The sequence below is a fragment of the Eriocheir sinensis genome, unplaced genomic scaffold (assembly GCF_024679095.1).
Source record: "Eriocheir sinensis breed Jianghai 21 unplaced genomic scaffold, ASM2467909v1 Scaffold627, whole genome shotgun sequence".
NCBI classification, from domain to species: Eukaryota; Metazoa; Arthropoda; class Malacostraca; order Decapoda; family Varunidae; genus Eriocheir; species Eriocheir sinensis.
In genome coordinates, this window is record NW_026111973.1 from 197,605 (window position 1) to 221,500 (window position 23,896).

Sequence of the window (23,896 nt, forward strand, 5' to 3'; positions counted from 1 at the left end):
CGTAATGTCGACAACTCGTGGTAATATTTCCTACACGAACTTAAGACACAACGTTTTCCATACACACAACCCTACCCCCTCCCCCCCCACACCCACCCACACACACACACACACACAAACACCTACACCCACCCCCACACACACCCACACACTACAGTACACAGGCGCAAAGGATTCTCAGTGGACACCATAAACTCCGTCGGGCGCTGCGTTCCGGAGAAATCTCGTTAACATTCTTTTAAGAACGACGCGACACTGTTAAGGTAATTGGAATTCTCTCCGTCGTCCTTATTTTTTACCTTTTTATTTTTGGTTATTCACATTTGGGATTCTATTTTTGTTTTATATTACATGTTTATAATATTAACTGAACAAATGTTTTCACCAATATTTCCTATTTTTTTATTACTCATTAGTGACACATGGAACGAAAAGTAATAATTGCATCTTTGATCAAATGAAAAAGATAATAATATTTAAAACAAATATTAAAAATAATAACGGCGTTTCCTCACATGTGTAATCGTTCCATAAAAGAGCAAAAAATCTCGGTATTCATTGTCAGTCGATTAATTTTCGCACCACCTGGAGCAGCCCATTTTTACCTCAAACTTTTGTAACAGAAGGAATCTTTACAAAATCTGTGAAGTACAGAAGCGGAAAGTTAAAGTGAATGAAGCAGCAAATTTAGACAATGACTATCTTCGAAAGGACCTACTACTATTTTTGCTGCTGCTACTACTACTACTACTACTACTACTACTACTAATAATAATAATAATAATAATAATAATAATAATAATAATAATAATAATATTACTATTACTATTACTATAATTATTTTTATTTATATTACTATTACTATTACTACTACTACTAGTACTACTACTACTACCACTACTACTACTACTACTATTACTATTACTATTACTATTTCTACTACTACTACTACTACTACTACTACTACTACTACTACTACTACTACATTAAGATAAAATAAAAAATGAAGGTTGAAGATCTCGAAATTAATTACAGTAACCCCCAACTTTAAACACAACCATTAAGGGCAAACCGAGCTTTCATCGTTTTATGTGACAATGATTTTAAAAGCTTTGGACACCTTTAGGGGCGTAGCTGCACCTTGCGTGATTAGCCCCTGAGGCACCGGATCAACCTGCCAATGGGCGATCTGGGAGACCAACGAGACCTGGCTTACATCGATCCTTGGTCAGGTAAATAAACGGAGAGTCGGGTCCAGCGCTCCTGACTCCGTGTCGTGGGTCTCTGCCGCATACAAACCGACAAACGAAAATAAAAAGACGCTCTAACATTACATTATATTAACCGGCCAGTCTGTTTCTATCTCTTTGGTCCTGTGAATTCATACTAGTGTCCCTCTACAACACACACACACACACACACACACACACACACACACACACACACACACACACACACTGTACTGATAGTGTCCTGACGTGCCGGGTGGTCACACGTTGCCGCTCGGCGAGGCCCACGAAGCCAGTGTCCATAAACCACACGGACATGGCCGCTTCCACAAACTATTCCGGACAACGATTTTGTGTCACCGTGAAATAAGTAGTGAACGGAAGCCACGCCACATAACTCTCTCAGAAATCGCCTATATCGTTACCGGGACGAGGCCAGCATGTAAACAACGAGGCATCAATTAGCTGTGAGTTACCCCAGCGTGGCTCATTTCACACGCTGCTAAAGTGGAAAACTCCATCATCAAGCTTCGTGCTATATGAACTGTCTCTGACCCCTGAGTCCATGGCTTAATAAGATTACCTGTTGAGTGTAAGCAAATGTGGCCGACTGCTTGACCTAAAAACACCTGGATTTAGATATACAAAGATAATGACGCTATGTTTGAGATTTTTAGTGTGATGACAGCGGGTTAATTCATGGGGAAGCAGTACGGTGCAGTGCATGCGTGAGTTTGTAGGTCATTATATGTAATTTTCTATTGATGTGTGTGTGTGTGTGTGTGTGTGTGTGTGTCTCTCTCTCTCTCTCTCTCTCTCTCTCTCTCTCTCTCTCTCTCTCTCTCTCTCTCTCTCTCTCTCTCTCTCTCTCTCTCTCTCTCTCTCTCTCTCTCTGACACATAAAACACACACACACACACACACACACACACACACACACACACACACACACACACACACACACACACACACACACACACACACACACACACACACACACACACACACACACACACACACACACACACACACACACACACACACACACACACACACAATTAGATAAGCACAGCAGAAATGAATTATGTCTGTAAGCCGTCCACTTTCTCCGGCAGGCAGTTCATCTGACAGTAAAACACACACACACACACACACACACACACACACACACACACACACACACACACACACACACAAATTGTCCTTTATGGCAGCATTTATGTAACTCTCCGCTGCTGGCACTGTCCGAGCATGAGTGGAGTGCCCTGACCCATCCGCCCTTTATTTTAGCCTCCGAGCAACACGTTCTCCGTCATCCAGCGACATGGGATTGGCTGCGCACGGCTGGCCATATCTGTTGCATGTTGTTTCAGAATGGGGCACGGCTGGTCCGATATTCACGGCACTAAGGAACATTTTTATTGATGTATTTAATGTTTCAGCTTTTCCTACCTCTAATTATGTTGCATCAATGATATTTCCTGGCCAAGTTCCTCTCATGTTGTAGAAGAATTATATTTTTTGTTGCGTGTGGAGACAATGAAATTATAGCCACCTAGTCATTAATTAATACATTTTAACATGAGAGTTGCAACAGATTTATATGGCATCATGATTACTTTTTGCTCGTAGGACACTGAACGCCGTATCTTCGAAGTATGAACTGTATGATATTAAAATTTTTACACGTAGCATTTCTGAAAACGTAAAGCTGCATATACAGAGAACGATAACGCATTAGCTTCGCCTCACACGAAGGTATTCAGGAGCAGCATCGGTGTTTATTACGCAAGGAGGTGAGCGCGTTATGCATGCATGAAACGGCTTCTTAAGTGCGCCTTCACGAACAGCGTCAGACAGCCACGCGCGATACAGTCGACCATGGAAATGAAAACGAAACCCGCTTGGAAGGAGACCGAGATTGTTTGTTTACTTCCTGAATTGATCGTTTTTCACTCTACTCAAATTCTTGGTTTGTGACGATTTTTTCCCAAGATGTATAAGTCTTCTTCAACACATCAATTTACCTTTCTAGCATAGTGTTGTTTCTCCTACCAAATGGATTTATTTTTATTTTCAACGTAACCTAACTTCTCTCAATGTCACCAACCATCGCCACCCATCAACACCACCACCACCAAACTGCACTACAGATCGTCTTCGTCCACAAGTCTTCATCGATTCTCTCCTTTCAAACATTATACAACCAAGTGATCATATATCCGTCACGCTTCTCCTCTCTTCAATGTCTCTATAGCCTTTACCTCTATCTCATCTCCCTCTGCATCCTCCTCTAAAATTGACTTCACACTATCCCTAAAACCAACTCCCCGGTCATATAACCTAACTTTTTCTTCCTTACGTTCCCTTAACCCCACCCCTCCTCAATCCCCCTCCTTCCTCACGTAGCACATAACCCTAATCTCCCCAAATCCCCTTCAAAAGTTGGTCTAAGCCTGCCCCGTCACCAGATCTTGTTACCCTCTTCAACCCTCGTCCCTCCTACAGACTGCCACCCTTTGCACTTTCATAGCCGTTTGTGCATACTGTTATGACTTCGGCGAACTCTTCCCAACATGTTTACAGTGCGTTGCCTCCTCACCTGGTTCTTTAAAACGTGCCCTCAACGCTGACAACTCTCTCCCCGTCTCTCTCTGCCTCTCTCCTCTCCCCCCATCACACACAAAGCCGAACCTTCCCTCCCGCAGGTCAACACACGGTGAATGAGACTCGCCGTGTGTCGCAATAAAGCCTGCGCCGCCGCCTCTCCTTGAGTAAACAAAGCCTTCGTCCCTGTCGCCACCCGTCATCGCCCGCAGCTACACCTCACCTCGCCCGCCCGCCCGCTGCCTCCATGATCGGGGCACTCCGCTTTGCATCACCATTTTTTTTTATTCATCATGCAATTGCTCGTTCCCTCTCTCGTTCACCGTTATCCTTTTGTCAATACGGCTTTCATTTTTTTTTAGTACAACACGTTTGTTTACGCCTGTTTGTTTGCACCCGTTTGTGAGGTTTGAGTGATTCGTGGATGTTGACCTACTCGCTAACCTATTCAATCCCTTATATGCAAATACAGAATGCTGAAATATACCAATAATACATATAACAACTCCGAATGCCTCTTAAGTTTGAGAAATACAGTTAAGTGAATGATAAATGGCTTTGAATTATATCTTTCTGATGTGTGTGGGCCTCGGTATAGATATTTGTCACATCTTTTTGCTACGGTTAGTATTCTTAGGGGGAAAAAGGTGTATGAGGGTACTGGCTGAAGATACCGAGTCCAGCACGTGATCAGACCGTAGGTGAATTATGCACACATACACACACACACACACACACACACACACACACACACACACACACACACACACACACACACACACACACACACACACACACACCCACCCCACACACCCACACACATGCACTCACTTCAATGCAATATTTCATGCCTCTGAAGCCTGTTTGCATATCTTCTGATCATTCAGCCACAATATCTCCATGCACGGTACCCTCATGCTATCGTTTCGGGCATCGCCGTTAACAAATGTTGCCGATTTTTCATCTAACTGAGACTCGTACCTATTCCCCCCTACCCCGCCAACCCAGACACCCCCCCTCCCCACACACACAATAGTCCCGCCTCGACCTGACATGCACAATCTCAGCAATAACCACAAATCAAACAAATGGACGCGATAGCACAGAGCCGCCGTACATTACCTTCCCCTTTTTGTGTCCCTTTGCTATTTGACCAAAAAATTATAAACCACTCGACTTTTCAAATGACACCTTACTTTTTATTGTTTTATGCAGCATGACAAAGCCACTTATGATCTTTTATTGATTTAATCCGAAAAAAAAGGTGAGAAGCTGAAAAAAATAACAATATGCGTTTATGTGTTTATTGATATATCGCAAAGAGCACCGGTTTATTTTCCGAAAGACGCGTTACGTTTAGACTCCCATAAGCAACAAATATTTACGGGCCGGACAGAGTTGGAACTAACATTTATTTGCCAACTAGCGATACCTCGGAAATACTGCAATTACGTGTTTCATTACCTGGCCGTCAACTGACCCACGCTGGCGGATCGGTGGAAACTTTTTTTTTTTATATTTTGCTTGTGTGTGTGATCCGCTAATCCGGGTGAGTAAACGTGTGCATGAACTGTTCCGGGGCGGCGCGGTCACTGAACACAGCTTCAAAGTTATGTTATTTTTTCGATACCAAGCGTGTTTTGATAAATAAACACACCGAAGAACATGTAGAATATATAATTAATGATGACAGCAATTTATTATTTTTTCTACTCACTATAAAACACTACTTAACCCGGTAGCAGCGACGTACCAAATTTGTGCCATGATTTAAACCCCCAAAAATAGATGATACATAAACTGATCAGAAATGCTTTGATATGTATTATGAAGTGGTTTGTGTGAGTGATGATTTTTCTCATTTTTCTCGCTTAGAGGGACCATTAAGAAACATGATCCCTGCTGCTACCGGGTTGAATGTATCTTATTATGGCTAACACTTTTCACCTCATATTCTATTGCATTGGATTGGGAAGCATTCCAGTGTTCAGAGCAACGTAGGGAATAGAAAGAATTGGTAGAGATCTGTTTTTGTTGGGCAGGGATCAATAATAGGACATGAAAGGAAAGTAAAAAAGAAAATGCGCTTGAAGGATATCAATAAATACCGTTTCCCACATTAGATACATTGGACTGAAAGAATCTGGAAAATGAGATCGTCCAGTCGAAAACCTTAAATTTTGAGTTAGAAGCAAAATTTTACTAACTGAGACTCAAGAGATCGGACCCCACTAGCGTATTTAGTTGGTTTTCTGAATATCATAGCTAGGTAAATACAGACACACACATAAACACAAACACAAATAAACAAATTCCTGATAAATCTCCGGATAGCTTCCTTCATGATTAATTTCCTCACCTCCTTATTGTTAGACCATCATCACCGCTACCATCACCATCACCCTACGCACTTTCGAGCACATCCCATCAAAACCTTCACCACATACCGGCCACATACCACGCCCCGTAACTCCTGTGATCCCCGCTCTTGCCTACGACACATAAAGAATCCCAAGTCTCCTTAAGTGTGGCCCTCTCCCTTCACTCACGTTGAAACTTTCGCGAGTAAAGCTTGGGAAGGTAATGCCCCGAGAACCTTACGGCCAGGACTGTTGTCACTCGTCATGCCGAAGTTGTAATCGGTGGCTGAAAGTTTGGACTGAAAGACTTCACTAAAAATATATTACCATTCGATATAAATCTCACCTGTACGTTTGCTACTTTTCTTTCTACGTTTTTTCCCTGTTTGAGCATTATAACCCGTTCCAGGATAAGTGTAAGGAGGTCAAAACGAAATAAAAAACGAACAAGAGACACGTGATGATTCAGGCGCCGTACAAACCCTCCCCAGAAACCAACGCCTGAGACAGATGATCTACGCTAACCTTAATTAAACCGGTAACTGTAATACACCTTCCATCCGACGTGCGAGGATTGTTATGACTAGGGACCCCGTGTATATAGAACCTTCCCCACAAACCCAACACCCACACCCACACACACACATATACACACTAGACGTACCTACCTTAGCGTGCTCCAGGCCGCTACGTGAGGCACAGCACCCACCGCCACGCCACCGCCACCAGCAGGAAGGACAGTACCCTCCCCCCACTGCCTAAAGGAAGGACTCGCCGCGCCCCGCTCAGGCCGCCTTGGTGCACCGCCGCCCGCAGCTCATCTACTGCAGCGACAAGGAGAGGAGGCGTGAACACTCGTTAGCCTTGCATCAACACTAACTCTGTCTTTTGTCTGTCTATATGTGTGTGTGTATTTTTGTGTCAGTTTGTCTTTCTGTCTCTATGTCTGTCTTTCTGCATCTCTGTCTGTCTGTCTCTACATTAACTCCCTTTTTTGTTTTTGTGTTTCTGTGTGAGTATGTGTCTGTCTTTCTGTCTGTCTCTGTCTCTAGATCGATTCCCTTTCTGTCTTTGTCTGTGTGTGTTTGTGTGAATGTGTGTCTCTGTCTTTCTGTCCCTGTTTTTTTTGTCCTTGTCAGTCTGTCTCTCACAAAAACACACACACCTACTCACACCCACACCCACACCCACGTTCACACAGAAGCACTACCAAAGCGAAACTTCACACAAAAGGAAACACCAAAAAACAAGCAAACATCCATGCGTGGCGTCAATTAGAAGCCTCTCATCTGGTCGTGAATTATTAGGTGATGATCTAATTACTACTTCATGAGGTGCCATTAACCTGCGACCGTTTATTATGCCACCGTTCAACGACCGTCCACATATACGCAATTACTGTAACGTTTGGATTCCACGCGAATATATGCATCTGCGTGTGTGTGTTTGTGTGCGTGTGTATGTGTGTTTTCATCGATATACTGACCCTAAGTATAACGGTCGATGGATAAAATTACATCCCTGTCAGCTTATAAACAATCAATAGTGTTTGAAAGAGGTTAGAGTGAGAGGTGTGATCTGTTTCAATGATTGCCACGGGGTCAACCTTCCAGACTTTGTGCTATATTGAGTCTTTGGCCTAGAGCACAAGGAAGGAAGGTGGGGCAAGGAGGAAATGTAGGCTCCTGTTCTATTTTTGCTTAAGGAATGCTGTTACCGTGGACTCTCTCCTCTCTTCTCTCTACTCTCTTCTTTTCTTTTCTTTTCTTTTCTTTTTATTCTTTTCATTTCTTGTAATTTCTTTGCTTTTTCTTATTCTTCTCTTCTCTTCTCTTCTCTTCTCTTCTCTTCTCTTCTCTTCTCTTCTCTTCTCTTCTCTTCTCTTCTCTTCTCTTCTCTTCTCTTCTCTTCTCTCTCTCTCTCTCTCTCTCTCTCTCTCTCTCTCTCTCTCTCTCTCTCTCTCTCTCTCTCTATTTCGCCCTTGAGCTACTTCCTTTGCCGCAAAAAGGAAATAGAAGAACGATAGGGTAAGGCCTGTCCCCTTCCTTGCCGACCTGAGAGGGAGGACCTTTCTGAGTGGTCTGAAACCTTTGCTGGGTAATTAATCTGACACAGCTAGGAAGGGCGTGTCCGGAGGGTGAGACACGTTGCTGCTCTCCCTCCTACAATAACTTCACGCTCCAGACGATGCTGCCGCAGTGCTTCATGACGAGCCCACAAGATCGTTAAAGCGCAGCAGCAGGAACAACAATGTGTGAAATATGGTTTTGTTTTGGTTTGCCCTTGACTACCTCCTTTGCCTCCTTTGTAAACGTAAGTGAGTCTAGCGAAATGCGTCGTCAATTATAACTTAAACGCTACATGCCGGGAATACACGAATCCACTCTACCGCACTTTACATTTGAGAGAAGACAACATGCTCTTCATTGCAGAACGTCTGGAATACACGTCAACAGCAGTGATTCTCTCGTGTAGCTTTAATGTTTCAGGCATGTGTGGGCCAAATCCTTTCTGAAATGATTCTGGTTAGCCTTGTTGAATCCTCGTTAGCAGCACATACTTAATATCGTCACTTCCCTTCTTATTATTTATCATTTCAGTCAAATTCATCATCATCGTCATTCATATAATCATCGAAATCATCCTCTTCATCATTCTTGTTGTGGTCGTTATCATTGTTGCCGCTGTCAGTATTTCCCTTATGCAAATTTCTCACACACGCTGCTCGGACAAAGGAACACAATAACGACGCCCCAAATAACAGACACACAAAGTTTCATTAGGCAACATGAAAGCTTCAGGGGTGAGGTGCAGCTTGAGGCGAGGAACAAAATACATGATGGATGCTGCCCAATAAACAACCTTTTTTTGGTTAACACACACACACACACACACACGCACACGAGAGCGAAAGCGAGAGCAAGAGCGAGAGCGAGAGCGAGAGCGAGAGCGAGAGCGAGAGAGAGAGAGAGAGAGAGAGAGAATCGTTTACCCCTTGTTTTCAGCTGATAAAAGGGAAATTAAACCTAATGGGAGAGATGAAGAACGAGGTGTATTTATGTAGCAAGTGAGAGGTGGGAAAGAAAGAGCGAGAGTGTGTGAGAGTGTGAGAACTGACAGGGAGACGAGTGAGAAGGGTGACAAGGGTGAGGAGGTAGAATAAACTAATACGGAGGAGAGAGAACAGAAAAAGGTAACTGGAAGGGGAAGGATTCACAGCGCCTCCGAAAGATATCAGAGAATAACGAGAACTACAGTAACACGAGAGACTGAAAGGAAAGTCGACCAGTTAATTAAAGGTGGAGTGAAGCTTCGAACATTTCAAGGATAAAAATGGCAGAACAGAGATTATGACGGAAGGATAATAAGAGATAAATGGAACTTGAATGACTTTGAGATCCGGTGAAAAATTATGTACTGCGGAAGGTAGGCTGGAGGAAGGAAAGCGAGATGTAGACGTTAAAAATGAGGTTACGAGGAATATAAATGTTCAGGAGACCAAGTGAACAGACAGCTTTATACAAGATCCGGAGGAAGAGTAAGAAATTAAAGTGAGAAATAAAAGGGAAATACCGAATCACAAACATACTGAAGAATACGTATAGAGAAAGCCACCGGAGTCATGTTACCGGAGGATAGAGGAAGAAAAAAATAGGAGGGGTCATGAATGGGAGGGGAAGGAGTGGTGACAGAAGGGAAGGAGTGAGGTAGAAAGGTAAGATAGTGCGAGGAAAGGGAACGGCAAAGCACAAAGGGAAGGGAGAGGGAGGTAAGGGGAATAAGGAAAAGGAACTAAAAAATAGGAGGGGTCATGAATGGGAGGGGAAGGAGTGGTGACAGAAGGGAAGGAGTGAGGTAGAAAGGTAAGATAGTGCGAGGAAAGTTAATGGTAAGGCACAAAGGGAAGGGAGAGGGAGGTAAGGGGAATAAGGAAAAGACAAATTGGGAAGTGAAACGAAGAGGGGAGGCTGAAAGGACGGAGGAGGAGGCGAGGAAAGATTCAAAGTGTGAGGGAGGAAAGTGAAAACGATGGTGTAAGGGAGTGTAAGGAAAGATTGAGAGTATGTCGAGGGGATGGAGCTTTGAGGAAAAAGGGAGAATGTGCGAGGGAGGAGAGGAGAAGGAGTAACGGTTGAGGAACTAGACTGTGAAGGAGAGTGTGAGGGAGAAGAGGAGGAGTAAGTGGGGCGTGAGTGACAGTAATGTATGGGGGAGAGGAGGGGGCGTGAGGGAGAGGAAGGGTAATTAGGAAGAGGTAGGAGTGTGAGGGGCAAGAGTCTTAAGTAGAGGAGGAAGTGAGGAGACGATTGAGTGCGAGAGAGAAGAGGAAGGGAGGGGGAGGGAGGGCGCCGCTGACCTGTGCTGACGTGGACAGTGACGGCGGCGGTGGGCGCGTTGACGGGCACGCATGTGTAGTTTCCCGAGTCACTCTCCCGCACCGACGACATCCGCAGCCTCGAGGTGGTCTGCTGGCCCGCCTTCTCCACCTGGCAGGGGGAGGAGGGAGCGTGGGGGGGGTTGTTGTTGTTGTTGTTGTTGGTGGTGGTGGTGGTGGCTTTGGAATTAATGATGACCCTGATGATGGTGGTGGTGAAACTATTGCTTTTCGTTTAATGCTTCTTCTGTGCAATAACAATTTATACTGTGCCCCGCCGTCTCGACCTACCTCCAGGGAGATGCCGCCCCTCGGGGAGTCGTAGTCCAGCACCTCGTTGTCGCGGTACCAGAAGACGGCGGAGGGTGGGGCGCGGGTGTGGGTGACGACGCACTCCAGGGTCAGCGACGACCCCGCCTGCAGGAACCTGGTGCCGCCGCCCACGATGTGCGTCCCGAACTCACCTGCTCGAGGCCAACAAGACTCGATAACGTGCGGCAGACTCGGAGGCATTTACAAAGACTTACTGACACGGACCCGCTGACACCCAGAGCCCTGACGTAAATGAACCGAGGCTGTTTGGCCATTAAAGAGGATTTATACGCGCCAGACTGATCCCCAGACTACGTAACTTGGGTTAAGTTTTAATACCCGCTGAAAGTTTTGTAAACAAAGACCAACTTTACAAAGCTTACATAATATACCAAAGAAAATGCTGGCGCGACTGTACTACTTGGCCGAGCATTCCAAAACAGTACTGCTTGAAGTAAAAAGAAAACTAGAATACACACACACACACACACACACACACACACACACACACACACACACACACACACAATTACTATTTTGGAATATTGACGAACGGAAGGGTCACTCACCTTGCTCCTTGATAGTGGCCGGCATCTTGTACAGCTGTCCGTCCAGGAACCGCTTGTCTGTGGAGGAAAGATCTTACGTGACACAAAGAAAGTGAAGAGTGCTACCTTGGCGATAAATATTATGAAGGTAAGCTGCAACACAATACCTTGCACTTCGACTGCCTTGGTTTACAATATTAAAGATAATCATCCTGACATCTACAAGATCGGAGCGTTTTAAATAAATGGAAGTGGCTCTTGTGCTCATCTAGGCCTGCCGATTAACACCCACAGACGAGGAGGAGCCTGTGGGGGCGGCGTGTCAAGTCTCAGCACATCTCCATACAGTTCTTTATCTCAACACACGTGGCCTCTGTGAGCCAGCGAGCAGGGAGAATCTCTTACAATAAATACATTTAATATATCACTACTATTCATCTTGACATAAAAGTAGAGTTACGGAATTGACTAATACCAAACAGCCAATTTGGATGTGGAAACACTGAGAAGTAAGTCTGTGGAGGAAGAATGACATTGGTAAGGTCATATTTTGCCTCTAGCCGTGAAGCCTTGCAGTGCCGATTGAACTCTTGGATAAAGTTTTGCCACTCATTATGCACCCTGGCCTGTGACTCTTGGCTTTGGCATTTCTTATTTTTATTTTCAATTCAAAAACTTTAAACCTTGACATTCAGCGCACATTATTTTAATTTGTCAAATGAAAAAAAGTAATTCCCGAAAATTCCAGGCCGTGTTTTTAAGTGTAGCAGCGGGCAAAGGCTCCGCCGCGCCCCTACAAATTTGGATAAAAGTGATTAAGGAACGAGTGATCTTGAAAGTAATATTCTACGGGGCAGGAAAAAATATAAATTATGCGCATGAATAAATAATTGGCTAAACAAATAAAATCTGAACAATTAGATGTAGATGAGCACACCTGGGGCCGTCCAAAGTTTACATTAATATGTATCAAAAGTATTTACAGAACATGGGCGCAAAAAAAAAAAAAAAATGGAAAAATTACCGACAAGTGACACAAAAAAAGGATGAAAATATTTTGTTGGGACTCATAACGCGCTTGAACTTATGTGAAGGGTTTAATTAGTCGGTGCCAACCTGTGCCAGGGTGCCAATGTTAAAGATGATGATATTTGTCGCTCATGGAAGTGCACGGTGTTCACATGTTTGCGGCGGCGATGAGAGTTACTATAATAGTTAATAGTAGTTAATGGACAGCATAGCGATGCCTCTCGACCCCTAGATGACAGTAAAATATTGTTCACTAAAGTAGATAAGACGAATTGTGGAAAATATGAATATTATCCCTGTGTAAAAACCAACTCGGCGATGGTTGTTGTTTGCATGGGCAGGAAGTTCAGTGAAAAAAAACTTTGGCAAAGAAAAAGATTCGCTTTGTTCCTGTGGCACGATTGTTGTTACTGTTGTAGTTGCTGTTGCTGCTTTTGCTCCTGCTGCTGCTTCTGTTTCTGATTTTTCGTTGTTAGTGCTTCTGTTGCTTCCGGTGCTGCAGCTATTATTGCTGATGATGATAACCTACTCACCCAAATCGGCTTGCATGATGTCGCCGGCAGACTAATGTCCCTCATGGAACAACACACACACACACACACGCACACGCACACACACACACACACACACACACACACACACATGGTATTATAATTCGTATAACAAGTTACATGGTCATAAACAGCCGGGGATTGAATTTTGGATCATGAGGTACATGTGTTGCAAGAACAAATTGCAATTAAAATACTTAATTCATATGCGCCGAAATAAATGCAAACAGTCGTTGGATATTGATAAAAATATGTTGATATAAGTGTGTGGGCGTCGGCGCGCGTACGTGTCTAGACAAATGCGATTTCATTCGTCGTTTTATCACGATTATAAAGACATCAGTGTTTTTTCCAGGTTCATATGATTATTGAAACATTCTCAGCATTGAAAATATAAATCGTCCGTTTTATATGAGGCGGTGTGAGATTGTTTTCCAAAGCACACTTCCACTGCCTGGCAACGATGAGGGAAAAATGTGCGAGGACCTCAACTCAGCAGTGTGTGTGTGTGTGTGTGTGTGTGTGTGTGTGTTTGATTGTGTGAGAGTGAGAGAGAGAGAGAGAGAGAGAGTGAGAGAGAGAGAGAGAGAGAGAGAGAGAGAGAGAGAGAGAGAGAGAGAGAGAGAGAGAGAGAGAGAGAGAGAGAGAGAGAGAGAGAGAGGAGAGAGAGAGAGAGAGAGAGAGAGAGAGAGAGAGAGAGAGAGAGAGAGAGAGAGAGAGAGAGAGAGAGAGAGAGAGAGAGAGAGAGAGAGAGAGAGAGAGAGAGAGAGAGAGAGAGAGAGAGAGAGAGAGAGAGAGAGAGAGAGAGAGAGAGAGAGAGAGAGAGAGAGAGAGAGAGGCTCTCCCGGAACGAATGGTAGTTCTCTTATATGAAATCAAAGAGCAGGAACACAAACTGAGATACTACCATTTTGTTCCTTCATGACAGGTGCTTCATATCCGCAAGCATTTACAGTGTTTGATTAAATACATATTCATATTATGACGCATTAATAAATTCATTAATCAAACTTTTAGAAGACGAGAACAGGAACACTAACTCTGAGCTCAAGACATCATGCCGTCAGTGAGTCGAAATGATAGCCTTTCCTTCCTTTCCTTTCCTTCGTCTCATCTGTTGTAAGCGTTGCCCGTACCCCTAGAATTTAATTTAATTTAATTTAATTCAGGGGCGAGTAATCGAGTTAGTTACGCAACGGTCCTGTGATCTGAGTTACCATGTCCACCGCCCAAAGACTCGACTAAATGACGGGCTGACAAATGGCCAAAAATTTCCTCATTGCAGATCAGTTTGAGGATTCCTAAATGACGCAATATGCTATCCGTGCAATTTGGTGTCGTTTATTTGTTTTGATGCAATGACTTTTGGGGGCAAGTGTAAAGTCAGACAGAATTCTTAAGTAACGGATGAGTAAACTGATGACCTCTTTGCTGTTAACATCCTTATAAGTGACGTGTTAGCTTACATACATTAACATAGACTTTTGTCACTCTTTCAGGATAGTCGGTGGTGGAACGTTGAGTTAAATCTCTACTTTGTTTCTGTCGATATTACTTTGTTTCCTATCTAACATATCTTCTCCTAATATTTATTGTTATTACTTTTTACTATTTATTACTGTTATTACCGGTGTTCTAATTATCACCCACCCACCCACCCACCAACCCACACACACACACACACACACACACACACACACACACACACACACACACACACACACACACACACACACACACACACACACACACACACACACTTTGGCCATCGTGGTTGAATAATGAGTCGCGGGCTGGGAGCATTTCTTCTGCCTCCGAGATAAGAGACACATCCTAAGTAAATAAAAAGTCCGGGAAAAGCATCTCGCGTTTGGGCAAGTCCGGGTCTGTGTTGCTTCAGTCCATCCACTTCAGAATAATTAAGTGCTTCGCCCGACTTCTCTCGCTCAAGGCAACGGGAAACTCGGTGACGGAAACAAAAGTGGACGCAGCGCGGATAACAAGAAGCAGCTGTGTGGCCTCATTATGGTTTTTGTATTGAAACTCTGAATGGTGGTGGTGGTGGTGTTATTATTATTATTATTATTATTATTGTTAGTAGTAGTAGTAGTAGTAGTTGTATTATTATTATTATTAGTATTAGTATTAGTAGTTGTAGTTGTAGTTGTAGTTGTAGTTGTAGTTGTAGTTGTTGTTGTTGTTGTTGTTGTTGTTGTTGTTGTTGTTGTCGTTGCCGTTGCCGTTGTTGTTGTTGTTGTTGTCGTTGTTGTTGTTGTTGTTGTTGTTGCAGCAATGAAGTCAATTAGTCAGTACGTGCAAATACTAACGCCAACATGACTCATTATAAACAGCAGTATCTTGACGTATAATGAATGGACCTGCAGAAAAAAATGAGTCGCGACGAGGAGCACACAAAAAAATAAGTAACGATAATGAGCAGCAACACAACACACGACGAACACCGACACAATGATGAAGCGCACGAACATGACTCAAGACCGCCGCCCTAACTCACGACGAAGAGGAACATAAAGCCTGGCGGAGCAGCAGCGGCACCAACACAACTCAGCCTTAGTTCGATGGGTTGGCTTTGGAGGTAATCGCCGGGTACCATTTCCATAAACGAGCCACGAGCACCTTGCCAATGAATACTGAAACAGGTGGGTCGTGATGATCGTTGATTCCAGGTAATTGAACGACCTGTCACGGCCTGCCAGCTGCGGGAATTAGGTCAGGGCGTGCGAGCTTATGAGACGCACCGATAGCCGGGAATTAATTTGTTATAATGATATTACTGTCGGTGGCGGAGTGGCGGGTGGCCTTGGGGACGGGGCGCCGGATAGTCTTGAGGTAATTAGAGACGTCAGACAGTAAAGACTCTCAATGCCACGGGAAGTAAATGGCATTGCTACTTTATGCCGCATACTAATAAGGAAAGGGGAGCTAAACAAGATTGCTGTGCAGGAACATTAACATCTGGTCTGCGGACGTGTAATATATTTTTGGGTTGAGGAAATAAAAAGAAACACATTGGCTGGTATTACAAGACACGTTGCCATATCACATCAGCAATTTCTAAAGGTCAAAGTGGGGATCAATCGGGTTCTAATGCGTGTTTCTTTAGGTTCATGGTACAGAAGACGGGTCGGACTACCACCAGGGTCATAAAACTACCCCTGGAAATGCCCACAGCTCCTACGAAAGCCTTGTCAAATATGTGTTCTTGGCCGGGGAAATGTCTCATAATACGACCCATTAACTCCAAACAATCTAAAAATCCATACATATTCACGCACTCACCCACAAATTGATGCACTGACACACACATACACGGGATTTACTCGGTTTAGTGTTGTGCCTCTGCCTTTCGGGTGTTGGTGGCGATGCAGGCATCAACACCCGTGAACCTAGGCAGCCGGCGAACCTCCCTCGATGCTGGCACTGTATAGGCTGCCGGGTGTTGGTGCGGCGCCGAGGAGAATACCTCATCATGGGGATACACGCTGAGAGGCAACGTGGAATACTGATCGAGTCGCCAATACGCATCACCTACTCTGATTTCAATTGCCGCACGTCTTGCTTACACACACACACACACACACACACACACACACACACACACACACACACACACACACACACACAAGCCTCCCCCCCACTCCCCATTCCACACACGCACACACACACGTACCTGTAACAGTGAGGTACACATTCCTCACAATCTTGGGGTCGGAGTTCACCTGGCACTTGTAGGCCCCGGCGTCCCTGGGCTGAGTGTACTGGATCTGCAGCGTCCAGTCGTCCGTCTCGTGGCTGTGCAGTATCTGGGAGCGAGAAGAGTGAGAGGTGAGAGCGAGGAGTGGTGAGGGGGACGTGTAGAGAAGGGGAACGAGTGGTGAGGGGAACGTGTGGTGAGGGGAACGTGTAGAGAAGGGGGACGAGTAGTGAGGGGAACGTGTGGTGAAGGGGACGGGAGGAAGAAAAGCTTTATGGGGGAGATAACCTGGGCGAAAGTGGGCGTCTGTATGTAGATCTTGTAAAGGGTGAAGCTATGAAAAAGGACAAAGGGAGGGGAGCGAGAGATGAAAATGTAAAGGGAAGGAATTTACCGATGAGTGTGTGTGTGTGTGTGTGTGTGTGAGAGAGAGAGAGAGAGAGAGAGAGAGAGAGAGAGAGAGAGAATGGTAATGGCGGAATAATAAACTAACCCTCATTTTCAATACTACACAACGCTCGCCAACAACTTATCGGATTTGCATTCTCCTCGGCTTCCCTCTTCGCCTTCTTTTACTAGGCGCTGTTCCCTCTCCCTTCCTCTCTTTATCTTCCCTAATTCTCCTCCTTTACTCACTCCTTCCTTCCTTTCATTCTTTCCATCGGCACGGTTCTCCACACACCACAGCTCTTCCTTTTCATCTTATTCAAATTACCCTCAGGAATTTTTAGCTTATAAGGAAACCGAAATAGCCCACTGCTCAGCCACAGGTGTATAATGTTTAAAGGGATCTGATTCTTCTGCAGACATTCCAATCACATCTCGATCACGCTGGCAATACATTCATCACGCCAAGGGTACCATTAGTGCTGAGGACAATTAACTCGCTCTTTACCTGCACTATGCCGTCCCTCCTCCTCTTCCTCTCGTACACCTCCTCACCTTGGCATACCTCCGCACCTCGTTCCTTCGTTCCCTCGCGCCACACTCACAACACTTTCACCTGCGTCATGATACTTGTTCCTCTCGCCTTTCATTACTTGGTTTTTGTTCACCAGTCTTATTTTCGGGTAATGTGATACGTGATACTTCTTTTTTTATTTCTTACCCAATGTTTAATGTTTATCCATCTATTTATCAATACTTATTTATCTCTTTTTACCACCTACCTTCCTTTCAGTCTGTTAATTTGTCAATTAATCAGTCACTCAGTTTATCTATATATCTATCTATACACACAGATACACAGACACAAACACAAACACACACACACACACACACACACACACACACACACACCACAAATACACATTAAACATCCACTCTTTAGAGGTTCGCTTACTTTGTCTAGTTTCTGCCTCGGCACGCAGCCAACAGTTTCGATGAAAAAGGATAATAAACAAAGTCGATTTCAAAAATAAGACTTTTTGCGTGTGTTCACCGGCTGAACACTCAATTGTTTCTACATGTGAAAAGAGTCTCGTTTTTATTCCCAGAACGAGAAACCATAAAATTAAATATCGTACCGATTTGAACAACAAATATTTTTTTTTATTTCCGCGGGCTGTGTACGGCTGCAACATGTATCCTCAATTTTTTTGCAAAAACCGGGGCTGCTTGTCGCGTGGGTGACCGAACTTTTGGAAAATATTATTTCAATATTTTCTTTGTTGTGTTTTCATGGCACAAAACATCAACTGCCATCCCGACCCCGCGGGGACCGTCACCGTGTGCTGCTGCAGCAAAGTGTTCACCTCCCTCGCTGCTCCATGCCGGCGGCCGGTGTTAGGTGCCGCGGAAGCAAAGTTTTCACGTCCCTTCCTGCTGCATGCCGACCAGTTAAGCTGTGCGAGTACCTTGCTCAGACACCAGGAATCAAGACACACACAACATTTGCACGTCGTTAGTGAAAAGAAGAATACGGTAACAACGCAACACTTGTAACTCACAGTAAATGCCAAATCTCTACACCATGAGCCAGCAACAACAACATCAGCTGCTTCAGACCTCGTGAGCGAAATACTGCAATCACCAGCCAGCATGGCAACCGAAAGCAAAACGGCCCTTTTTTTCACTCTTCATTTTTTCCTTGTTGGAAGCAAAGTGGTCTATAAAGCATCTGAATTTGATTGATATGAGTACATTTACGTTCCCATTCCTTTTAATAACTGGAAAACACTATGTTGAGTTTATGATGTCATTTCTGATTTATGGAAGAGAAACCTTGAAAAATCTTGTAAGAGCTCACAGGTGGGATGGTGAGAACGATGTTAAGTATTTTACTCACACGAGAAGTGAATTATGCACCGCAGACAAAGCAACTTATTCATCATGACTAACACTGAGGTGAAGGGACGGACGTGAGCCATATTGTAGCGCACTGAAGTGGTAAATTGCAGACGGTGAGGCCACGAGAACGACTGTCGAGGAAAGGGCAGCTAAGGAAAGATGAGTCAGGAAAGGAATATATTTAATGTCCGAACAAGAAAAAAGAAAACCGTGTGCGTGAAGAGAAGAGTGGAAAAATTGGAAAACGTTTATGTCTCGTAATGTGGGAGCGAAGCAGCGATGGTTGACAATGACGACGATGACGATGACGGTGACGATTATGATGACTAATAATGACTCATGACTGAAGCGAAAGTAAAGACGATTTTGTGAATAAGCACTAAAGGGAGAGGTAACCGAGGAATCAAGAAGGATTAGTGTGTAAATTAGACATCTTATGGAACGATCTAAATTACGGTGAGGAGAGGAGCCGTTCGTGATGTGGAGGGGATCAATGAGTGGCGACGGAGCAGGTGGTGTGAAAAGGGTGCAGGAGAGCGAGAGGGAACGGAAGGCAACAGAAATGAAGGTGGAAATCCAGAGCAAAGGAGGAAATACCCGGGACACATGATGTATGCAAAGAGGTTGGTGGTGGGAAAGACTCAGAAATCATAAATGTAAATCAACGAAAATTTCCCAGAGCAAAGGAGCCTGTGCAATTCATAAAGCCGTGTGTGAAAGAAAGTGGTAGATGACTTCAAAATGTGGCTCATGAATATATACGTAAAGTTATGAGGATAAATTATTTGAGGAAACAAGAGATGCTGGATAAAATTAATCAATGTTCGCGCAGAGACGGTTACGCTGAAGACGGATTACTTGTTGCGGACGGGAAACATTCACCCTTTGTAAGTTTCGTTCTTCGCGCAATTCATGAGAACAAAGAGAATGCAGAGTAGCTACCGAATGCTGCAGGGATGGAAGAGAAAACATTAGCAGCAAAATAATATATTGTAGTAAGTAGCACATAAGCTTTTACAACTACGAGGATAATAGTTAATCTGTTTGGCAAAGTATGTACGAAAATATTGGTTAAGAGAATATATATGAATAATGCTTTGGAAGTCAATCAAACCCCAGCTTGAATGAACATAAGAGTATTGAAGATCGAGGCGTTCAAGAGGAATCCATTTGAAGGTAAAGTATAATGGGAAGAAAAATAATGCGTGGCCTGCCGGAGTCTGTATAATCGTTGAACTACTAATAAAGGGACGTTAATATCCAGTAGGTCTTTAGGACGTGCCGCAAATGGATACCAGATACGGAGGAAAACAGTGATAGAAGTTTGCTTTATAATTTGGATAAAAGATACAAACGACTGAAAGGTCCAATTACGCTGATAATAAGGAAATACATGCAGCAGAAAGACTAGCAGAAAACAGACATCATGATGAAGAAACGAAGTAAACGAAAGACAGCATTTTTCCCTCTCCCTCCTCCTCTCTCTGATCCTCCTCCTCCTCCTCCTCCTCCTCCTCCTCCTCCTCCTCCTCCTCCTCCTCCTCCTCCTCTTTTCTCCTCCTATCTCTAATCCTCCTCCTCCTCCTCCTCCTCCTCTTCCCCCCCAAGAATACATTATAAACAGCTGTTACACACTCCAGTAAGTCTTTAAGCCGCTGTACTTTTGAAGCCTTGCGAGCACTCCGTCAGGCCGAGAAATTAGACGAACAACAAACGTTACCAAATAGACGCCGGCTGCTGCTGCGTGCGGTGGAGCTTGTGTGGCGCCGCCGGTACTTGGTGATGTGATTTGTGCCTTTCTTGACGTTTTATGGTGGCTGCGTACACTTTTGATAAACATGTGTGTGTGTGTGTGTGTGTGTGTGTGTGTGTGTGTGTGTGTGTGTGTGTGTGTTTATTAGGAGTCTTCAGGTTCGAGCCACTCTAAAGTCACTGAGCTGTTGTTTGAGTTTATCCACAGTCCATTCACATCGACCTTCCCGCGAATTCCTATCCATTGTTAACTGCTCAGCCGCTGTTGTCGCCGTTGTAATCACCAGGACGGCCACGGCGGGTATCACGCGCCCTCGTACCTTCCCCGAGATGGCCCCCGCGTCACGCCAGCCACTGGGACTTTTTGGGTACCTTTGCGGTGGCGGTGTCTGCATCACGGGGCCTCGCCTGGCGTACCCGGGAGTGAAGTGCCGCCATCACGGAGCCCTGGATCTCATCACACCCGCGGCGCGCACGGCTGTTAACCCGGAAAGCAGCAGTAACGGGGGAGATGGATAAGCTCTCTCGCTCCCCCCATCGCCAAAAATACACGAATACACACACACACACACACACACACACACACACACACACACACACACACGCACGCGCGCGCGCGCGCGCGCGCACATATATTGAAATAGTAATAACATGCTTGCGTTTTAATATTATATTTGTGGCTTTGTTAGACACTATCAGACAAAAAAATTCATGAACATTTGCAAGGGATTCTGAAAAAGTTCATTAATATTTATGTAGCGGTAGTCAACGTCGAACATCAACTATATTTTAATGTGAAGGAATACTCTCTACGCAACCCTGACACGGGCCTCGTTTACGTGACCGTCAGCAGCACAGGAGGCTGAGGACGTCCTATATCAGTGTCGCCAAGGCCGGCCACCATCCTCACACCGAGGACAGGTGAGACTTATTCCCTGTGCTTTTTTTTATAGCAATGGAAGCATCTCAAGGGGAACAAAAAAGGAGACAAAATATGGCTACTAAGAGCTATAAGGCATGGGACTCTACCCTCGTCTTTCCCTTATCTTTAAGGGGTCATAAGCTATTGTGTGACAGACAAAAATATATATTTGAAGTAAAGGTCACTAAGTTAACCAATTCCATTTAGCCTCAATACTAAGCTAACAGTAATGATGTTATTTGAACATTGTTGCAGTGTTTAATTGGCTTTGAAACGTTGTCTCACAATTTTTTCTTTATTGGGGAAAAGGCTGTGGACCACATTCTGATCCACGCACTGAAAGATATCAATATTAAATGTGATCTGATCTTAATTCAAGGGACGGTAAGTGGAACACAGAAAGGTAAAAATTGTAGAGGCGACCAAAAAAATCAAAATTTCTGAGAAAACAAGGACGCCAAAGAGTCGCAAAGCATCAAAGTCCCCGTGGCGAAAAAAAGGATATAATCAACTTTCCTCTTTGATGGTCATGGCTGCTGCATCTATTTTGTTTTTTTGTTTTTTTACTCCTTCCACTTGACGCCTGACAGCCAACATTCGCTTCGCACTATCAAACACGCGCGCAAGTTTATCAAGCGGCGGCCGTGAATCACTTGCCTCTTCCCGCGACGCACAAAGAACAGGCTATTTATGACGGCCGCGATTGGCTGTCTCCGCGCCGCGACACGCTTCCGGCGCCTCCAGACAAGTGCTTTATTCCAGGAGATGGATTCCGCACGAGTGACTTTCCCTGATGAAAAAAGAAAAATAATTCACTTTTAAAGAGGACCTACCACTGCCGATATCGCACAAAGGTAGGATGATGCATGGGGGGGATGGTGTCTATGTACTTACGGACGTCTCACAATGAAGACTCCTTAAAACGGCCTGAGAATTAGTTAGCATCGACGCAGGCGGGTGGGAGATCGACCTTACGTGCAAAGATGGCAAGGTAGACGAGAAAATTAAGGCAGAGTCCGTGATTTCGGGATGTAGTTAAAGGATTGCATGTGTTTGTGTTTGCGTGTGTATGTAAGGGGAGGCGGTGGCTAAGTGGTTAGCGTGCGGGTCCTGCGTTCTGGAAGTTGCGGGTTCGAATACGCCGCTACCAACTGGGATTTTTCAGTCACGGCTGGGTGGCCTGAGACTACCCACATGCTGTCCTGAAGACCACCTATCAACCCGGACTCAAGAGGAGCTGTCCAATTGAATCAAGAATGAGCCCCGGGAGGCAGCATGAGCAAAAATAAATGGCGCCACTATAAACACTTGCCTGTGCCATGACGGGGCTCTAAAGAAATCCCACAAGCGCTATAGGCCAGAACGTAAAAAAGAAAAATATTTGAGTGGGTGGTTGTGTGTGAGGGTGGGGGCAGTGTATCTACGTCTCTCTCCCCAATCACGTGTCCTCCAGTACGGCGTTGAGGCCCCATAAAGCTGAACACCGTCGCTCCCAACCCTCGCGACCACCAGAAGTAACTCGTGAGCCTGAACGCGCCGCTGACCAATAAATGTTTCACAAAAATCCTTCCGTGCCAACCTTTGCACCTCCACAATTTACTGCCACGACAAGTAACAAATGTTTGGCTTCCTCCCGGGCCTGGTGATACACTCCTCCTCCTCTTCCTCCACCTCCTCCTCGTGTATCTAGTCCTCGGTGACCTAAACCCGCTGCATCCTGGTCACCCTTGAGGTTTCTGAATGTGTATGCTCTCTCTCTCTCTCTCTCTCTCTCTCTCTCTCTCTCTCTCTCTCTCTCTCTCTCTCTCTCTCTCTCTCTCTCTCTCTCTCTCTCTCTCTCTCTCTCTCTCTCTCTCTCTCTCTCTCTCTCTCTCTCTCTCTCTCTCTCTCTCTCTCTCTCTCTCTCTCTCTCTCTCTCTCTCTCTCTCTCTCTCTCTCTCTCTCTCTCTCTCTCTCTCTCTCCATGTTCTCTCCTGCTCTTCCTGTTGCTGTTGTTTTCCCTTCCTTTATTTTTGAAGGTGAAAAGCAGATTGGTTATTTATATCTATTTTTATTTATTTATGAGAGAGAACAAACATAGTCCACGCTAGGTCCTCGGGCCCACCACGCCCTCACGCTAACCACTCGGCCACCGCCTCCACCTCTCTGTCTGTCTGTCTGTCCACCGGGAAACATATGCATTTACGGAACTCCAACTCGACATAGGT

The 23,896-nt window shown here is 44.8% G+C and overlaps 1 protein-coding gene across 1 annotated transcript in view; it reads right to left on the reverse strand.

Moving 5' to 3' along the window:
• LOC126993520 (myotilin-like) overlaps nucleotides 1-23,896 on the reverse strand; it is a 57,004-nt gene that overhangs the window by 5,141 nt on the left and 27,967 nt on the right. Inside the window, exons 4-8 of the mRNA XM_050852659.1 lie at nucleotides 16,703-16,835; nucleotides 11,453-11,509; nucleotides 10,863-11,035; nucleotides 10,554-10,683; nucleotides 6,865-7,020 (exon numbers count right to left, since the gene is read on the reverse strand). Coding sequence (XP_050708616.1) covers nucleotides 6,884-7,020; nucleotides 10,554-10,683; nucleotides 10,863-11,035; nucleotides 11,453-11,509; nucleotides 16,703-16,835 — 630 coding nt within the window. The 3' untranslated portion in view covers nucleotides 6,865-6,883. The remainder of the gene's footprint in view (nucleotides 1-6,864; nucleotides 7,021-10,553; nucleotides 10,684-10,862; nucleotides 11,036-11,452; nucleotides 11,510-16,702; nucleotides 16,836-23,896) is intronic.